This window comes from Parus major, chromosome 1, assembly GCF_001522545.3.
Source record: "Parus major isolate Abel chromosome 1, Parus_major1.1, whole genome shotgun sequence".
Classification (NCBI taxonomy): domain Eukaryota; kingdom Metazoa; phylum Chordata; class Aves; order Passeriformes; family Paridae; genus Parus; species Parus major.
This window is the reverse complement of record NC_031768.1, coordinates 62,918,708-62,939,136: the sequence shown is the minus strand read 5'-3', so window position 1 is coordinate 62,939,136 and position 20,429 is coordinate 62,918,708. Positions and strand designations below refer to the sequence as shown.

At 37.8% G+C, this 20,429-nt stretch overlaps 1 protein-coding gene across 1 annotated transcript; it reads right to left on the bottom strand.

Annotated features, from left to right (window-relative positions):
* Nucleotides 1–370: 370 nt before the first annotated feature.
* Nucleotides 371–20,366, bottom strand: VPS36 (vacuolar protein sorting 36 homolog). Its single transcript, XM_015642108.3, has 14 exons — nt 20,176–20,366; nt 18,379–18,447; nt 14,898–14,968; nt 13,737–13,851; nt 12,244–12,333; nt 10,841–10,927; nt 7,973–8,005; nt 7,779–7,856; nt 7,202–7,336; nt 6,236–6,301; nt 5,619–5,683; nt 5,095–5,179; nt 2,582–2,658; nt 371–2,495 (listed from the first exon to the last, which is right to left on the bottom strand). Exons 1-14 carry the CDS (start codon nt 20,269–20,271, stop codon nt 2,402–2,404), a joined length of 1,161 nt encoding a protein of 386 aa, XP_015497594.1. The 5' UTR covers nt 20,272–20,366; the 3' UTR covers nt 371–2,401.
* Between the last annotated feature and the right edge of the window lie 63 nt (nt 20,367–20,429).

Sequence of the window (20,429 nt, the reverse complement as noted above, 5' to 3'; positions counted from 1 at the left end):
GAGGTTATGATCATGTATCGTGACACAAATATCCTAGGAATAATCAAAACAGGAAAGGTTCATATATGCACCTTCCATACTAAACTAGTATGATCTCATGAGAACAGTGCTTGTGTAGGCACCTATTATTTGACTGTCCTGGCTGGCATGGGTCACAGGTTACTCAGCAACAGAAGCAATGCCTTCTAATCACATTTAATTCTGCCCTTTAAATCAAAACTATATTGTAAACTTTTAGGTACAGAGTGAGACAGCGAAAATATGATGTGCTTTAAAAACCTGCCCCATGGAACCACAAGATTTTAATATGCAAAGATTTTAAAGCATTTAAAACATTTAGAAGGAAAAAAAAAAAACCTCAACAGAACAATCTATTTAAGAAAATTTTTTAATCTTTCTTACTTTCTAGTAGCCATTTTCTCTTTTGTCTGTTTAAATTCTAAACCAGCAATACAATTTACCCTGTAGACTTCTTGCCTGGAAGAAAAACAAAGTCAAGGAAAAATCTTGGAAAAGAAAAGCTTGAGAAGGTACCATTATTCTAAATAGGCTGTATTATTATTGCTTAATTAAGATAATGAAACACTCGGGGTTGGAGGAACAGAGGCTGGCAGTTTACACTTGGCATTTCCTCTCAGATTTTGTTCTTCCTGCACACGACGTGCCCCCTTGTGGGGAGAGGTTCAGGCCCACAAACCACTGGCCTTCATGACAGGTTTTTATTAGGCAAAAGAGACAGTTGTCACAAAACAGGTTTTTGTTTCCAAATTTCTCACTTTTCAGTCCCTCCTTAGATGTGTGGGGCTTGGTGTACTCTGCATGGATCTCTCCTGTGGGTTGTGGGGAGAATGAAGGAAAACAGCAAGCTGTAAGGCTCCTGAAGAGATGACACCAGGTGACCAACACAGTAATAAGAGTGTGGAACTGGTTCCTTCAGCCGTGTCAAATATATAAGTTTTAGCACCCTCATGGAGCAGAGGAAAACTGCCTTAAAGAAAGCACGGCATGAAAGTTAGCTTGTGATAAGAGGACACAATTCCCTGGATATAAAGGATATCCTACAAGCCACAGGCATGATTGCTGTAGCAATCTCTGCACTGAATTATTGGCAGGCTCTTAACTCATACTATGGTAACACTGAAATAGTTCTGAAAATATCTTCAGGCTCATCTTAAAAGCCTTTTTGTCCTTTCCTGTAAAATTGATCTGGCCATCACAACCACAATGCAGTTACCTGTATGCTGTCCTTGCCCATACCTTGAATTTATTTATTAAAAATAGTCACTTCAAAATGCCAAAAATTCAGGTAATGTGGATCATAAAGATCCACTTAACACGTTATTATCATGACAGATCTTCAAGTAGTGTAGCAACTCCACTGGAGTTATGAAAACCGAGGCTATTATATTGCATTCAGTGTGAACACAAGGTGAGGAATACCAAACAATGATACCTTGTGATTATTGAACACAGGGTGATAGTCTTCTTCCTGCCTTCAATATAAAAAGCATATTAATTTTCACATATGAGAGGTAAGCAAATGAACTGTTTCCCCAAAACAGGTAGTAGGCTGATGAAACAAACAAATGATCTTTTGTTAGAAGAACAAGATAAAATACAAGCACATTAAAGCACAGAGTCTGGTAAAGTGACAGGAGGCTGCTCCACTCTGCTACAGAGAGGACAGAGAAAGGGCACCCAAAGTGCAACATAAATGGACAGGAAGGAAGATGGCAAGGAAAGAGAAGGGAGGAATCTTGTGCTAACAATGCTTCTATCTGAGATATTAGCGTAAGATATGACAAAATAAACATGGTAATTTCTAGATTTGCATGACATACTATAATCTCTCTTGCAGCAGGTTCTTTCTGTTTCGAATTCCAGTACCCCAAGATTCTCCCCTAGAAAACTATTCATCACTTCTGAGAGAAAGGGTTATTCTACACTAGTTTGTTCCTTATACCTCAGTACACCCTAAAGTCCTGCTTCTTATCACTGTGGATACATCTGTCTGCTTTGTTGCTCCAGACATAAACAAACTGGAATTGGAGTATGTAGTAACCTGGGCGCTGACCCTCAGCACTCTACGATGATATTCTCTTCACTGGTGTGGTATCTTCTCTTGAAATGAGAAACTACACAGAACATCAAATAAAACTTGAAAAATGAGTGAGTTGTCTTGAGACAGTAGACATGCTTCTGACTTTGTGATTTCTATTTCCTTTCAGTTCCAAGTAAGAGGATTCAGCACTTGAAATACCTGAGAACTGTAAAAGCATTGCAATGTTCATGTCTGTTGCAGTTGACTAGCGAAATAAAAATTTTAAAGTCAGTTCTTGGAAAGATTCTGCCCTCTGCTCTCTTGTTCAACTATTACATAACCAATTGTAAACAAATGGTATTAGCTTTGTGTCAGAAATAAATTTGGGTAGAATCTCAAGCCTTCCACTGAATCATCTCTGCAAAGATGGCCCATCTTTTCAGCAAGAAGCAGCCTAGAGAAAGCAAAAGAAGATGTCCTGTATTACTTGAGGACAACATGATAACCAAAGTATTAAACACAACAATTATTATTATTTACCTTTCTTTGGCTAAGAGAACAGACATCCCCACCAGCTTAGCAAACTCATCAGCAGTGAGAGAACCCTTTTCAGATACCTACCAAAAATCAAATACACAAATAAACAAATTATGGCATTAAAAGAACAATGAAGTTTTCTCATCTACTGAATCAGATCTAGCCTTGAGAAGTGATAAATTGCTAGCAAATTCCTTGAGAAGAAAATTAGTCTGTTTGCATTTTTAAAAAGTACAACTAATTATGACTATTTCCCCTTAAAAACATCTCTTCTGTGTCCTGGGAAAACTGCAAAGTATAAAAAAGGAAAAGAGAAAAGAGTTAAATCTGTAAAAAAATCATATGGTACCCTTTGGATTTTTTTTAAAAGATGCCTTGCGACCAAAGGAACTGAAAAATTAGAATAGCTTGGACAGCAGAACACAATCTCCATCAGTATTTACACAGCAGAACTATTTCAAGTGACTCTGCAAAAACTGAAGCCTAAATGAGGAAATAAAAGACGTGTTCAGGGCAGCTTATCAATGTAGAAATGTAAGTCATGTCAGGTGAAGGAGAAGAATTTGAGTTTTATGGCATTTAAAATACACCCACTGCCTACAGGAAAATCCACAAACCTTAGTACTTCACATGCCATTATGGCATACTAGAGGAATAACTAAAAGTCACCATCACATTCAGCTGACACAAAAGACAAGTTCACTCTTGGGACCCAAAACTTCGGCCCTTTTGTCTCAACCATGCTACTTAATAAAATGAAACCTTCTCACACACGTTGGACATGTGGATGTTTAAAATACTAGATAAATACTACATATGAAGTCTAGACTTATTATGCATTGAATTTCCCAGATAAACATGTTTTATTCTCTAGAAGTTAATAATTCTTCCATTTCTCCATTGCTTTAGATTCAAGCAAAGTTGCAAATCCGGATGTAGTTGCCATTTCCTGCTTCCCACATAACTGGGTGGGGAGGGGTCTATTTTGCATCATTCTCAGCAGTAGTCCTTTTACAGAAACTCAGATTAATATAGTCCTAACATGAGATTTTCAGAAGTTAAGAGATCAAATCTGAGTAGCAGACGTCAGCTATACAATCAGTGATTAATTATCTTTCCTTCCCAAACCACTATGCTCATCAAGGGTGACTCTGGATTCCTTTGATGTTCCTGTCATTTCCTGTCTTCACCACCCATTCAAAACCACATCTTCCTCCTGCCTGACATCCTATGGCTTCCTTTGACTTCTCAGAACTTAATGTATAATGTGCAGTAACATTAAAGTATGGGGTGCTTTAGGCCACAGGTCTGATCTCATCTTCCCTTCCCCATACAACCTAGTCTTCCTCAGTTGAAGCCTCTCCCTTCCACTCTTCTAAGGAGCCAAAGTCTCATATTATGAAAATAAAAGAAAAAAGGCACCTTTTTTCAATGGTAATAAATCCACCATCTGCTACTTTTTGCAGTTTACTTCCTCAGTTATCAAGAAATATTTTTCCTTTCTTTTCAAAGACATAAGCACTCTTACCGAAGACAAAAAATTCATTAGAAACCAAAAATAATCAGACAAAGCACTAAAATGGTCTTGGTATTTTTCTATAAATTTAAGAAAATAAACTGAAAATACTAACACATATTAAAAAACATAAGCATTTTAGATCATTGTTGATTTATAATGGAATCCTTTAAATGACAATAAACATTTCTCTTATCTAAAAATCTTTCTGATGAACAAAAGCTATATGGTGACAACCATGCAAAATGCACTGAGCAGTCTACCTTGTGTCAAGTGAGGAGGTGCCTCTACTTTTTCTCAACTGTCCCCTCTTTGACTTTGATGTCAAACTTTGGATACACTGGATCAGCCTTTTTTCAAATGTATGAAAATCAAAAAATTACATTCCATTTAGAAAAACAAGTAAAAATGTAGCAAATAATGGCATAACAGGACTGTAAAATGTCCAGAAGCAGCAAGACCACAAAGGCTTATGACACTGAACAATTCATGCTATCTTTTTCCCTGATGAAGCTGGCTTAATTCTACACACGCTATTCTCCAACTGAATGCTCCTCACAGCAGCAAACTCGGTACAGTGTACTGTTCTATGAAATAAACCCAAACCAAACAACTGCCTATCTCAACATTTAAGAGCTGTTTCCACTGCCTTCAAGCAGTACAGTGTCTGAAGTCCACTTCTGTTAAATTAGGTGCTCAATAAATGCCATGAATTTCAGCCTACAGTGCAAAAGATTTGGAGGAAGGCTGAAGGTTAATGAAGTTTGAAGAGATAGAAAAGTGATTTATTCTTTAAAGAGAAAGTAATGACTAAGATTATTGCCTGCACAGAACTTTGAAGATGAGAAGTGCTATTTAAATATTTCTCTTAGAAGATACGAAGTGGAATGCTTTGCATCCTGAAATCTCAAGAGGAAATCCCACACCTCAAGTTTTTTACCTAATGTGTTTAAATTTCCCTAGCTTGGTCAGAACACTGAAGGAAATGAAGTACACTTACTGTCTCTAAAGCAGCAGCTACCATTTCCTCTTCGTTATGAGACTGAAGTTCAATCACCATTACGCCACTATCAAATATCCGAAGCCTAAAATCAAAAAAAGAGAGGCAAATTAACTAAGAACCTTATGTCCATCATCACACATTATGGTCACATCTCTAATGCATCCACATGACAAAAGGGGAAAAAAATCCCCCCAGACCCAAACAAGCTCCCTAAAATGAACTTAAGCTTAACAGCATATTCAAAATCTGAAAAGAAAAGAGCAGGGCATGTGTCTGGTCTTAAACCCTTTTCCAGTCTGAAACATTTGTAAGTGAAAAAATAACATTTTCCTAGCTAAAAATTAATATTTTAATGTAGAGTAGATGTTGGTGCAAATGGCAGCAGCTCTTGAGCAAAGAATGACTCTTTTAAAAATACCTACAACAACCACAAAAAAAAATCTACTTCAAGTAAAATATTAAATCATTATGGTCTGACCTGTGAGTTCCATACTTTAGAAATAAATTTGTAATGCTCTTACCTTAGTGGCAGTTTCAGTGATTCCAGCATTTTACAAGCATTTACTAAATCTTCTGGTGACAGCAACTATTAAAATAGTAAAACACATTTATTCACAGCTTGCATTTCATGTGTATAATGTAACATCAAAACAAAGTTTTAGTAGCTGCAGCTATAAAATACACAAGGCTACACTTATTGTTAATTCTTTCTCCTTTCTATTGTGCAGCCTATTTTCTTGGCTTCTATGATCCTTTCTGTTCCCTTACTATGTATTCTATAATAATCCTTCTCGTCTTGTTTACAGAAAGAATTGCTGTATTTTGTAAAAAAAATTCCCAGAACATTCACCATTCTTTAGTGGTCTCTGACCTTTTTGTTTCCAGGTAAGAATGGATTTTCTCTTACATGGTATCATATAAAGCAGCATACATTACAACAACTTGTAAAGGATACGTAAGTATTATAAGGAAGAATGAGAAAGGTGAAAGGTAAAAGCCCTCTAATTTTAATAAAGAGCTGATCACATCATGCTGCAAACAAGTAGAATGAGCAATTGGTAAGGAACATTTTTACCCTTTTAAATTTTGTTATGACTCAAGTCCTATTATTACATACTGACCCAAAGGAGTGTCTCACCTCTAGCCCTCGAGCACGATTCACCAGGCAGTACACTTCCGTAAGAGACATGATCCCCCCTCTCTCCTGTGTTAATAAGGTAAGAGAAACAGCATTAACCCAGTAAAAACAGCATCTCGACTTGCAGGTGGCTGATCAAATGGGTGAAACAGAGAAGATAAATGATGGGCCCAAATGGGGAAAACTAAAGAGGTTAAGTTGTATCTTTCACACATCATCAAAATGCAAAATAGTGACTCTACAGCCAAGGTCTGTGAATTACTTCCATTTCAAGGCAGAGAATAAATCACAGGAACAAAGAATTTCAATATATTAAATCTATCAATCAATTTACCATTTTTACTTGTCAGACAAACTCAGTGTTCCATTCTGAACACAGTAGGTAGCACACACCTTTCACAAAAATACTGTAGTATGTATGCTTTTTAGTAGGAGCATAGCATTATAAATTGCAACATGAAATTTGATTTTTTTTGGTGAGAAACCTGTAATCTGTAATAGCTTAAGAAAAATTAAAACCTAGAAAGACATAAGAGATATTACTAAGGGCTGGTAATCTATTTAATAATTCTGTCCTATATTTGCAAAATATGTAAATTTCAAGCAGTATAAAAAGACTCATTACTTGTATTTTCAGTCAGTGTCATTTCACTCTTTCTTTAAAAAAAGAAACATTCTGCAGCAAGGAATAAATACAGGGCTGTTCAGGTAGGAGAAAAAACACTTAAACAGTTTTCTAAATTTCATCAACATTTTGCAAATTAGAAGTTGACTGCATTAGTCCAAAGAAAAATTTGTACTTAAACTTTTTTTATTCAAAAAGATAATACATATTCTTCCCATAAATATTGAATAGGAGGCTGTGATGCTAAATCTGCTTTAAAAAGAGGCAGAGTACTACAGCCAAAACACACATTGAAATTCAGCACCACGTGCAAAATGCAGGTGCATGATGTGATGCTTTACCTCTAAGGGTGTCTGCAGGATTCCAGCCAGTTGCTTTGCCAGTTGCATGTGGTACTGTGTACCAGATCCATAGGTTTCCCTCGTTACTGGATTAGCTATACCCATACTCAATAAATAGGACTTGAACCTAATGGTCTGAACAAGCAAACAAACAAATAAATTTAGAAGTACATCAACTAATGAGTGATTCTGGTTTGTAAAAATCTTTGATTTTATTACTATAACACAGTTTTGGTGAATAAATCCTTCCGTTTTCTCCCAATAACGACAATTACCAGGCAAAGAGAAGGCAAGACTTAGCACCAGTTATTTTTGAGGAGCACAGGTAAAAAAATAGAAAAATTTATATAAAAGCTGTAAAATAATTGCTTTTTAAAAGGGTTAAAAGAAAAATTAACAGTAAGCAAGTTAACACTTGCTTAAAAAATCAACATTAAGTAAACTCTACACCAAATATAAGACTAAACACAACAAAACCAACCAGCAAGGATTCTTATTAACATTACATTATTAAACAGATAACTTTTTGCTTTTCATAGGAACATTTCTGTAGAATTTTAAAACAAAATTAATTTACCTCATCCTCAGTGATGTCACCTTGTTTTTCTTTAATCTTGTTAGCTATTGACTTGGATAATTCCACCATTTCCTTAGCCTATCAAGAAGGACACACAAGACAGACAGGTAAGCTCAAGAGAGAAAAGAGTACTTAAAAGTGAGAAAACAAGTGTAAGTCTGCTTGGCCAAGTGACACATGCCATCCATACATACCTTCTCCATTAGTTTGCTAAGGTCCTCAAAAGCCTGAAATTAAAAGCAGACAATGCAGATCAGTAAAATTACAGCATTCAGTTTTAGGGACATAGAGAGCTGCCTTTATTCACCTACCCAAGCTATTCGTAAGAGCTGCTACCCCTTTAGATGAGTATGTTACAACATGAGATACCATACCTTATTTGTTGATACAACTATTTTACAGCATGTCTTATAATTAAAATAAACAACAAAGAATGAGGAGGAGACTCAAACAATCACATACTTTTCCAGTATATGAACAGAATTTCAGTATGATTATGATGTCCATGTGATAGGAAGGGAAAATGAGATACTGAGTCCCAGAAAAGATTAAACTGTTCAAGTTTATTATGCTCTCTCTAAGGTGGGGGAAGCTTTCCAGGTGGTGATGATAGGTTTTATTCCAACAATTAACCCTCACTCAAGGAGATTTGTTGTTTCTGGCTAGTTGCAAGACAGCTGTAAAGCTACAAATGTACTCCTCCTGACAAGACAACTTTACTTTCATCACTAAATGTTACTTAGCTCATTTCAAATGAGCTAAGAAACACTCATTTCAAATGAGCAAGGAAGGGGATATCTGAAGTACAAAACCTCTGAAATGTGTGGCAATGTCTCTTCATTTAAGTGTTCCAATAAAATGCTATGGTCTCAAATACAACAACTCTAGAACAACCCACAAAGGGTTTTTAGACTTAAATAAATCATACTTTAAAATCAGCTTAAAGTATATTGTAATTCCAAACTTTTAGTAATGATAAACTAGCATTGAAAAATTAAAAAAAAAAGGAAACAAAAAAGCTAGCAACTGCATTAATGCAACTATATTAAAAAGCAAAACTCTGTTTTCTCCCACCCTCATCAACACATATACATTCAGCCTCCTTACTTCTCAAATACATCACAACATGCCCAGGTAGTCAACTTTTTTCAAACAACCTTTTTTGAACAACTGGTGTGAGAAAAATTCCCGAACTTTTTCATCTAAAGTTTTCCTGACAGCAGCACCCAAGACCTCCAGCCACAAGTAAAGAAGATTCAGTTACACTGTCAAATGGTCAGAGATATCTTGCCTACAGCTTCTAGTCACTGCCTTTGAGTCATTTCTGGGTTACTGACTAATCCCCCACCAGAAAGACACACTTCAGCAGTGTTTTTGCAGGAAGACCCCATTGTTCCCATCTACATTTAGGTGCCTTATGTAGAAACTTATTGGTCAGAGATTCATTGTGCAAAAAACAAAAAGGAGATAGAAAGGGACAGGGTTTGCTTTTTCACCTCCTGAGAGTGCCAGTGTTCCTGCACTGACTCGACAAGTTTAGTCTCTCCTAACAGTTGGTACCTGAGTTAGTGGTCCAAAATTAAGTGATCCACAGGACCACTTAAGAAAGGGAAAAAAAATATACCACTGTATAACAATAATGTACCACTCAGAAAACAATGCTTCTCTTTGGAATTCTTCTTACTCCCTAATCTGCCAAACTGAATAATTCACAATAGATTTCCCAATCTCTAGTGTAAATCAAAGTCCTGCTATTCTACTTGTATATGATATCAACAAGAAGTTTTCTGACTGGGCTTTTCTCAGCTTATTTCTAATCTCTATACCTGCATGAAAACAACACTCATCAAAAGAACCCCCGATTTAGCTAAATAAACAGTATGCTGTGTCTAACTCCTCCTCTGCCTGACTCACCCAGGGCAGGCCTGGAAACAAAGGGGAATGTGCACACACCTAACAGGAACTTCCTCAGATAAACAAAAGGCTAAAGAACTGGATTCTTATCAGCACTGAACAGCAGATGCAGGAAGCCTTTTCCTGGAAGCCAGGGCACCATTTTTTAAATTAAGTCATTTATAACATTTAAAGCTGGAGGAAGGCAGGATTTTACAAGTCATGGTTTTCCTCCGCTCATACACAATGTATACATGGATTTCTTTGACTCTCTGACAAAGCTGCTAAAGGAAAAAATAAGCAGACAATGCCTTTTGAACTATATACACATGCATGAAGCCACAATACCTTTTCAACTACACACAAAACTTCATTCATTACGTTCCTCATAGACAGAAACAAAAAAAGTTTAATGCTCCCAGTATCTGAAAGAGCACATGGCCTGCAAAGGCACTTTAATTTTTGTAAGTATTAGAGCAGGGGATGCCTTTTTCTTGTGGCACACTGGATCCCATAAAGCTTTGCCAGAAGAACACATCTGCTGCACATAGTTTATAAGTACTTTTGTATCAACCTCTACTACCAGGGTAGAATCAGACTATTTTTGAGGGTATTGCTCTAAGATATATATGAAGAAATTAAATGCCTCTGCTGTCCCTTAGTATTGATATCTGGAATTCAACTATTGTGCTGGTTCTATGGAATAGGATGGTCTCCATCTAGCCCAGGTATTTTGCAAAATACTTGTAATATCTTGTCGATGCCTGGACTGCAAATCATTTTACTGTAATTACAAATCTAAATGTAACATCTAAAAGCCTGACTATAGGAGGAAAATCTGTTTTCATCACAGTTATGTGCAGACACTTAAATTGGGATATTCTGCTTAACGTATATTCAATTTTCAAATGAAACCAGAATCAGTTTAATAAATATACACTGTTAGTTTCAAAGAACAATGTTCTTGAAAGGAATTGTTTAAATGAAGTACCTTTACATATATTGATAAGCCACTTGAATAACATAAATAACTGTAAACTGTACACTCTTAATAATTTCAGACTTTTCAACAAAAACAATAAATAGTCTCAGCCGTCCCTAAAAGAAAGTGTGAATGAATGTAAATAGTTCAGACAGGTGGCTGACCTTGAAACTTCAAAAGTACCTACCTCGGAAATGTTTTTGTCAGTCTCTTTTCTTTTTTCTTCTAATTTCCTTTCAATACCTACAATTCCTACAGCCCTTATTCTTCCTGCCTGAAAAAAAAAAAAATAACAAAAAAGAAATCAGGAAAGAGTCAAAATAGGAAATACTAAATTTTCCCATTTGCCTCACTGTGAAAATGAGAGGACCAGAAATATTCCCCCAAACAGCAGATATCATTCATACACTATTTCATGCATTTCTTAACAGTAATTTTTAAACAACTGTAAAAAAGCAATACACAAGACACGTAAACCATGAATTAGCTGTACTAGACAAATAACGATACTGATAGCATACTGAAGCTACTAATATGGCTTAAGATCCACACTGAGTATTCCAGCTCATCTCAGTTCTAGCTTCTCAAGCCCATGTGAACATCCATACTAGAGCTGTGGAAATGCCTGAGTATACTACTTCAAAAAATCCAGCCTGAAGAAACAGAAACATAGAAACACAGTGCTAAGTGCAGTCTAATTTACCTTCCTCAGAGGTATTAGGATGTGGGTGATGGTGAAACTTCCACCAGATGCCAACTATGTTCTAGAAAGGCTGGTACCTAAGTGACAGCAGTGTCAGGCCTCTCATCTCTGACTGCAAAACTTAGCACTGGTGTTAATGAGTTGCTCTGACTTAAGTGAGATAAGGTGCTTTGATTTGATTCTACATGTATTAGTCCAAATGCAGCTGTGCTTACAGGCACTACCATTTACCAAAGGGGGCATACAGGATTTCATGTTGAGCAATCTTTAAATCAACTTATTTGACTCATATGAAATACTATATGTTCATATATTCAGCACATTAATCTATAGGAACAACACCTACACGTTTATCAGAGTTTATAACCTAGAAATATGAAGGCAGATAAAGGTTATCTAACATATGACACTCTCCCTAACAACTGTCCATTTAGAATACACATTTAAATCAAACACATATCGGTTTCAAAGAGTAATATAAAAGCTATGTGTTATACATTAACTTTCAGCCACACAAAAAAAAACCCCAAAAAAACAGGAATCACAATTAGAACAAAAGATTTTCCAGGATCATTGGACCTCGCATGCTGAATAAAAGTATATGCAAATAAATACTGTATTTGCACAATTATGTGTGTGTGTGTGTCTAACTAAAACAAAACAAAGGAACTCATTACATAAGCACACTCAAGAAAGAAAGGCTACTGTGTTCTATCAGGTGAAAAATGCAAAGGAGAAACTAATTTATGCCAGTGACAAAAAGGCGAACTAAAGCTGAATTCCTGCACATCCCATGATGTTGATTAGTCACATGCTGGATGTGGTATATGGCAAGAAGTGGCAATAAGAGATGACACACAGATCCTGTTCACAAGCTCTGCACATACCTGTGAATCCTTGTTAACTTGCATGGCCTGACCAGTGGGCATGCTCTCCCATCTCCTTTGTGTGATTTCTTCTGATAATCGTCTGTAGAACTGCAAACATTAAAGAGTGACAACAGGTGCTTCATGAACTGTGCAGAGTACCTCCATGTATTTTTAGCATCTTGGTGATGAAATAAACATCACAAATTGTGGAGACAAAGCATGATAACACCTACACAACCATGGTACAGAACTCGTTTATATGGAAATTCTTAAAGTCCAGTCTTCAAAAGTATTCACATTAGAAGAGAAGCCATGTAGTCACTAAGTACTTCTATTGCAAAGTATTTCTTCAGATACTCAAAATGTCTCAAACCACGTTAAATGTTGAGGTATACTCAAAGGCATGTTTTTAAAGGAAGGAAAGCTGAGCAATCCAATTGCTATTGATCTGCTATTTCAACAATATAAAAACAACCACACAGATCAATTACACTGATTTGTTTATTGCTAATACCAGAAGGTGGCATTAGTTAACACTAACCCACTGACCAATATCCAGAAAGAAAATCTATTCCACCCTTTTCATTGTTCAGGTTCACTGGAAACCATTCTGAAGTCATAAAGAAAGGCTGGGGTTTAATTGCAATAGGCAACCAGTAAGCACAGTAAGTTTGATTTTCAGATACAACATTAAAATAAATATGATTATGACTACGAGAAACACACATTTAGACTATGCATAAATCTACAGTCATCAAAATCTGAAAACTGGTCACAAAGAAATGAAAGTGAGTCTGATCAAGCACATGCATTTTTACAACATTTCTAACTAATTTGAGTTGCAAATCTTATTTTCTGCAGTGAACAGGTACAGCTTTTTCCACAGTGCAAAGTTAAAGTTCTCAGTCTCATAAAACTAAGAAACTCTTCCACTGTGAAATTTCTTTACAGAGCACATTTTCTTTGGTTTTAAGGATAACCTTTCTTTTAAGACTATATTATATTTTCAAACCTTTGAGATTTGGTGTATGTTAAAAAAAATTATACAGTGTAAAATGAACAAAAGTTCTGATGCAATAAAAGGTGTTCAGCAATAAAATTAGAGAGATAATTAGGAATAAATGGTATGATTCTTATTCAATAAAGGATTAGGTACAAAGAAACATCTTTTACTCTGTTAAACATTTAACGGATTCAGAGACGTCATTTTGGAAAATCCTGTGTTCAATTCAGTAGAGTAAAAAGGAAGTATAAGATTATACTAAAACCCCTAAAAAATAAGGACTAGCCTAGTAATGCCTCTTGACATTTTTGGAACTCTATTTGCAGTATTTAATGAAGTACAGAACATGGGAGGATCACAGTGTTTGTCTCCCAAAAGGATGTATTGAAAAAGCTCCACCTCAAAAGTAAACACGGAAAGATCATGGGACATTATCACTAATACAGCAAGAGGAGAAAAGCATGTCCAAAGACCTGTTTGTGCTTGGCATCCGTGGTACAAGACTTACCTCAATCTGCCCATGTTCTTTGAAAGAAAGTTTGATGTAGGAATATTTGCTGCTTTGGAATGGACCAGGCTCTTTGTTTGAAGAAGCAGGATGAAGATGAACTACTATTTTGGCACTAAGGAAAGGGTAAAGGAAAGAGAAGATATTTCTGTAATATCTAAATAAACTATTTCTGCATCTAAGTTAACCATTTCATAAAAATCTCTATTAACTGTCTCACATAAGAGCTAAAGATCATCAAAGAATGCTTTATATTTATGCATCAACATTTAAATATTTTGATGAAGTAGATCTTGCATAAAAACTACAATAGGCTCTAAAGCAGAAACATTTTACAAATTTAAAATGTACTTGCCATCAATTCTTAAGAAATTAACGTAACGAATTTTACTATTTCAAGCAATGATTTCCAAAAAAACTTTTAGTTAGCATAAAAACCTGATTGTCAAGTTGTCATTTAATTTAGCAGTAGTCACTGCAGGTCAAAAGCCAAACTGAGCCAACTTTGACATAGGAAAACAAAAGGTCTCAATATTATGTGTAACCTATTCCACTTATATATGTCATTTGTGGACACTTGTGTTTGAACTTACCCAAAACCAACATTCAAAGCCAACATGCATGAAAATAATAGTCTAAAAGGACACCTACTACCAAAACAAATCTTGGGACAGCATGATTTTAGGAAAATTAACGGACTGCTATCACAACATGACTGCAAGTCCTCCATTCCCATCTCATTTTACTGATAATATTTGTATTGGTCTTTATTTACTTCTCCAACATTAGTAAATGAACTGATTTCTTCTGAATACCTCCAGCATATTACCTTACCAATTTGACTGTAGGCTGCAAGCAGTTTTTAATTGTGCATATATTTCTCCAACTGAAGTTTTTTCCCTCTTTAGAAATTCAAAATCATAGAGTCATTTATGTTGGAAAAGACCTCTAAAATCATCAGTAGTGACTACATGACAGTTACTTAACAAATCACATCAGTCATGACTCTCCTACACATTTGACCTCAATGGTCCTTGTAACTCTCATTATGGAAACTTAAGATTGCAAACAGAACCTACCATGAATTAATCTAGAATACTGTGTACCTCAAACATGCATGTGAAAGGATCCATCTGAAAAAGACAATGAAGATGGCCATACCTCTTTCCTATCCCAGCTGCTTGCTCTTCAATAAATACAATCTGAGAGAGAGGTACAGCAATGCAGCACTCCTGGAACAAACACCACAAACACAGGTGAATTAAACCGTATCTTGTCTATTCACTCTCTAAACCCAAGTGTTCTCTTTCCTCATTTCACAAACAGTATGGCTATGTACAGGTGCTGTCTGAAGCACTGGATGTGAAGTATGATGGTAACAACAGAAACAATGTATTACAGTGGAATATATGTAAAAAATAACACAAAATTTAAACTGTGTTCTAGTTAATTAAAAAACCTCAACAACTTAAGTGTCAGTGTGGCAACATTAAAAACCTCAAGCTGAGAAGGGAATTTAACAAATCTTTAGATCCAAAGTAAAAATTTAAACACTAAATTTTCTACATTACTGTACCATATCTCTGTAGGTGCACAATACTCACAAGGTTCTTGACATCTTTTACATTAATGTTACTGTGGAAGCTACAAAAATATCCAGACCCACTATTCTTTTTAAATGCTGAATATCTAAAGTCTGCACTATTGTCTGAATGGAACAGGAATTTTTCCATCCATCCTACAGTGAAGGACTTAATTCAGCAGTTGCTTCATCTCACCACACATTTATTGGACTGTACTTTTAAGAAAACAAAACATGCATTTGAGACAGAAATCACTACAGGAATGATTCAAAAGATCAACTAAGGTGCCTAGTCTTGTTTTGGTGAACATCCTCTGAGGAACATCATTTCCCACACAACACCTTGGTGATTGACACAGTCACACAGAATGCAGGAAACACAGATTGCATTCCCTCTCTGAACTTCTCTCTTCCACCTGCCACTGACTAGCACCAGTTTAAAACAGACACTGTTACAGGGCCCTCTCAATCCCTGCTACCAAAATTGTTCCTCTTTGTATGGAGTAATTAAATACCCATTAAATTTGAGAGCAGGGAAGTATACATGCAGGAACTCCAGCTAATAAATAAATTTCTTATTGGGAAAAAAAGTGGGTTGTACTTCCTTTTCTAAAAACTCTTAATGCAAGCTATCTAGGTTCTTCTATGACTAGTTTCTAAAGCCATTACAAACAGTTAATGTCTGTAAAACAGACACAAAGTTCTGGACACTTTAAAAGATAGGCAGTATGATAATTCTGTTTAAAAAACAAAGTTTTGAAAATGACAAAAAGAGTTCAACTATATATAGTATGTGCACTGTCAAAGTGACTGATTTGTTTAGTTCCAAGATAGAAAGTTACAAACTTATTTTAAGTACAAAGACTTAGAATCACCCCTTCCTGATCAGAGAAGCTACAGGAAGGGATAAAAAAACAGAAAAGTGTTAAATACGCTGTGTTTCTATTTGACTTTTGTCTTCTAATGCTCACATTTTGTCTTCTCATGCTCACATTATGCATGATTTTATAATTTCAAAATTTGTATAAATCTAGTTATGTAACAAACTTTACAGAAATCCTCCCTTTTTTTAAAACACTGTTCAACTGCAGATAGCATGTAAAAACAGCAGCTATAGAACCCAGCTGTTTCTGTAAAGTTTGCTATGTTAACCTAATGACATGCGCCCCATTAATTATTATACATTGCTGACACAATAAGAAGGGGACTCTCACTACAAATTTATTCTAGGTAAGCTAGAATAATTCTGATGTTAAACCACAGCTGAGCTTAGACAACAACTCACTGAGACAACAAAAGAGCACCATGCTCCCCATGTTTCAGTACTGAGAGCTTGAAAACGAATCAGCTTTACTTACCCTACTAACAAAGTTAATTACATCTCCCAGTCAGAACTGGGTAATTTTTGCCCATCTGTGGGTCACATTTCTGCCCCTTCTGTTAATCAAGCCTAAGCTTTTCAGAATCTTTGCTGAGTTAAATTAGTTAAAATAAAATTATTTTTCCTCTTCTCCAAGGTTTTCCTCTGCTGATTTAACAAATTCAATGACCTTGGAATAGTACAAGAAATCCCACGGCCTAGGAGCAGATGGAGAAATCGGGGGAGAGACAAATGTAATCTTTTTGCTGGAAAGGAGAGAATGGAGATATGTTCACTTCTAAGACTTGCTGAAGCCATAATGCCCAATGTTACTCCAAGCATGCAAAAAGTCCAAGTGAGAAGATTAGATGCAGCGGTTGTTCCAGTACATGCTCAGCTCTGAAAGATGCTGATGAAGAAATAAAAAGTGATTAACACTTTTTAAGAATTAAGAATTTAGCACATTATCTCATGTGATAACATGATGACTGTGCAATAAAGCCCCATGTTAATTTATACAGAACAGCTCATGGTCTGGATAATCAAGCCCTAACTTGTGTAACAGTAACCCCACTGTAGGTAACAGCTCTTTAAACACTTTGAAAAAAAATGTATTAAAAATAGGTCCGCTGGTCCTGCAAACAATCCCTAAAGAAAAAATCATACTGCTCTGCCAAATTAAGAACATCCTTGGTGACATTATCTTCAGGATGCTCTTAGTAGCATCCTGCTTTGAAGCAAGGATGTGATATTTGCTAGGGATCAGCCTTTGAGCATGAGAGGTGCTTCAGCAGCCCTTGCACAAAAGCCCAGTGGAATACAATTTGCTTTCGGAAAGTTGTCATCTAAACGTGATCTTTATTTTCTAAACTTTGGCTTTCAGGGTTAAAATTCTCAATTATTGTGTCCAAAACAAGCGTAATCTAACCTGGTCTGAAAAACACTTCTTCATTTACATCTGTGGAGTGGTGCCCATTGTCACACTCTATGCTTAGAGATTTATGTGTTTGTGGTCTCTTTCTCCTGCTTCCCCTGCATTCCCAGGCTGTGGTTGATGACACAAACAATTCAGCAGCTTTACTACAGTAACAGTTACCACACTGTAGTTCTGGCAGTGCCACGTAACCTGTCCACAGCACTACAGTAAATGTTCTGGCTGACTGAAGGGATGGCTCAGGGCAGGAACAGGCAGCTGTGAGGGCAAGATGTGTGCAAAACAATACTGTCACCAAACACATCCTATTATCAAATCATGGTCTGGGACTATATGGTGGGGAAACTTGGACTTGAAACCAACAAGGAAGAAAAGGCTTTCCTAAACAAAGAGCATGGGAGAGAGCTTCACATTATCATTTGCCTGACACATTCAACTTCAGTTTAAAACTCAGTGTTTTTTAGTGCATGATGCCAGGCTCTTTTCTCTTTTATTTCTGTGTGGTAGAAAAGAAAAACTTACAGGATACATTCCTATCCCTTCTCATCTCTGCATGATTATTTTATTAAAGCAGAACTGGGTAAAAGAACACTACATAATCTTCTTTTGGCTGAGAGACAAAAAGTGGACTATACTTGCACAACAAAACACACACAAAGGCAGGAATAATCCCCTCTCCATGTACAGGCTTTTCACTGCAAGTTACTTGTTGTTTATTACAGAATTTACAAATGAATGACATACAGGAGACAAAAACAGGACTTACATGATTCTTCTGATCCCTCCAGATCAGTCTATGTGTGCTCAGCAGTAAAACTCCACTATCAAATTTCACCTGGGCAGGAAAAATATAACAGATCAACAACAAATTGAACCAGTAAGTTACTGGTTTTGGAAACATCACACCTTACCACAACACAGCAATCAGATTTAACAAGCCAGTATTTTGAGAACGCTCCCTTTTTTCCAGAAAACAAAATACATGACGTTTAGGAAATAATGGAGGAAAATAGTATAAAAGGATTAGATGGATAAACACAAACTTCCTTTTTCAAGTGTATAAACTTTACCTCCGGAAATCCTGAGGGATCCTCCCTCCATATACTCTGCAAGATGTACAAAAGTTCTTAAATGTATTTTAAACGGGGCTATTGGCTTTGGAACAACCACTATATGCTGACAAAGAAGGCAGAAGTTATGCAAAAAAAGCAAAGCAACCTAATAAAAAGATGCTGCACACAGTCTGAAATCTTCCATCCTATCAACAGGAATATTGCCTCTATTTCTGTTGTTGTTGAAAAGCTCTTTACTTATCAGACAGCAAACAGTACCTGGAAAATCTGCATTTAGCAAATTGCTTCCTACTTGTAAAACTGGAGGCACATTTTCACAGCTGTTTGTGAGGGTATGCAATTACCATGGTGTAGGAGAATGGATAGATCAAGAGTCAGTCCGGCAGTGAAGTGAAGCAATAAGCAGGATGGCTCAAGAAAGAGCAGAGGGTCTGTCAGCACCCTGGACGACTCAAGTGTGAATTGTGCAACATGTACCATGCCAAAGCCAGGGCTCAGCTCTGTATAGGAGTGACAGCCCGAGCCATGGGCAGCACTCTGTGACAGTGACATTGCCTACACACCTCATCATGCCTATCCTCACCCCATGTCACACACACACAAGGCCTTTCTCGCAGAATCACAGAATCAATTAAGTTGGAAAAGCCCTCTAAGATCATCGGGTCCAACCAATTGACATCCTCAGGTCAACAAGAGCATGGCCTTGCGTACCATGTCCAGTCTTTCCTTAAACAGCCCCAGGGACGGTGATTCCACCATCTCCCAAGGCAGTTCATTCCAACATCTAATCACCCTTTCTGTTAAGAAATTCTTCCTAATGGCAAACCTAAACTACCCCTAGCACAGCTTAAGGCTACTTCTTTTCCTGTCACTTGTTGCCTGGGAGAAGAGACCCCGACCTGGCTCCACTCTCCTTTCAGGCAGTAAGAGAGCAATAATGTCCCCCCAAAGCCTGCTCTTCTCCAAGCTAAACAATCCCAGCGCCTTCAGCTGCCCTTCCTAAGCCTGTGCCCCAGCACCTCAGCGTCTGTCCTGAGCTCAGGGGCCCGGAACTAAACACAGGATTTGAGGTGTGGCCTCAGCAGTGCGGAATATGGGGGACAGTCCCTCCTGCTCCTGCTTGTCACACTATTGCTGACACAGGCCAGGATGCCATTGGCCTTCTCGGCCACCTGGGCACACTGCTGGCTCACGTTTAGCTGCTGTCGACCAGCACAGCCCCTCGAAGCCTGCAACTCCGCCCTAATCTCGCCACAGAAACAAACCCTGCCAGACCCTGGCGCAGAACGTCCTCCCACACCCCCGATCGATGCTCCGCCTGCATCCCAAGCCCTTCACACGCTCCGTGTGGCGTCCCTCGCCCGACACCGCCCGCACTCGCAGCCCTGCCGCCCCGCCTTGCCTGGGGCCCACGGCCGCCTTCTCTACCCTCCTCCCCCGCCCTGGCCGCGCCGCCAGGCCCCGCGCGGGGCGACTCCAGCTCCCGTCACCTTCTCCTCCCCGTCGCTGAGGCGCACGCCGCGCTGCTGGACCACCAGCGTCTCTCCCAGCTCCAGCAGCCCGGTTGTCCACGAGAACCTGTCCATGGCGGCCCTTCCCCTCCCGCACCGGGCCGCGGCCGCCGGGTGCGCAGGGACCGTGTGCGGCTGCCCCACGCCCTCTTGCGGCGGCGCGGGGAGCGGCCGCCATGTTGTCCCGCGGGGAGCGGCCGGGGGGCAGCGCCGCCCGCCATTGGCCAGTTCAA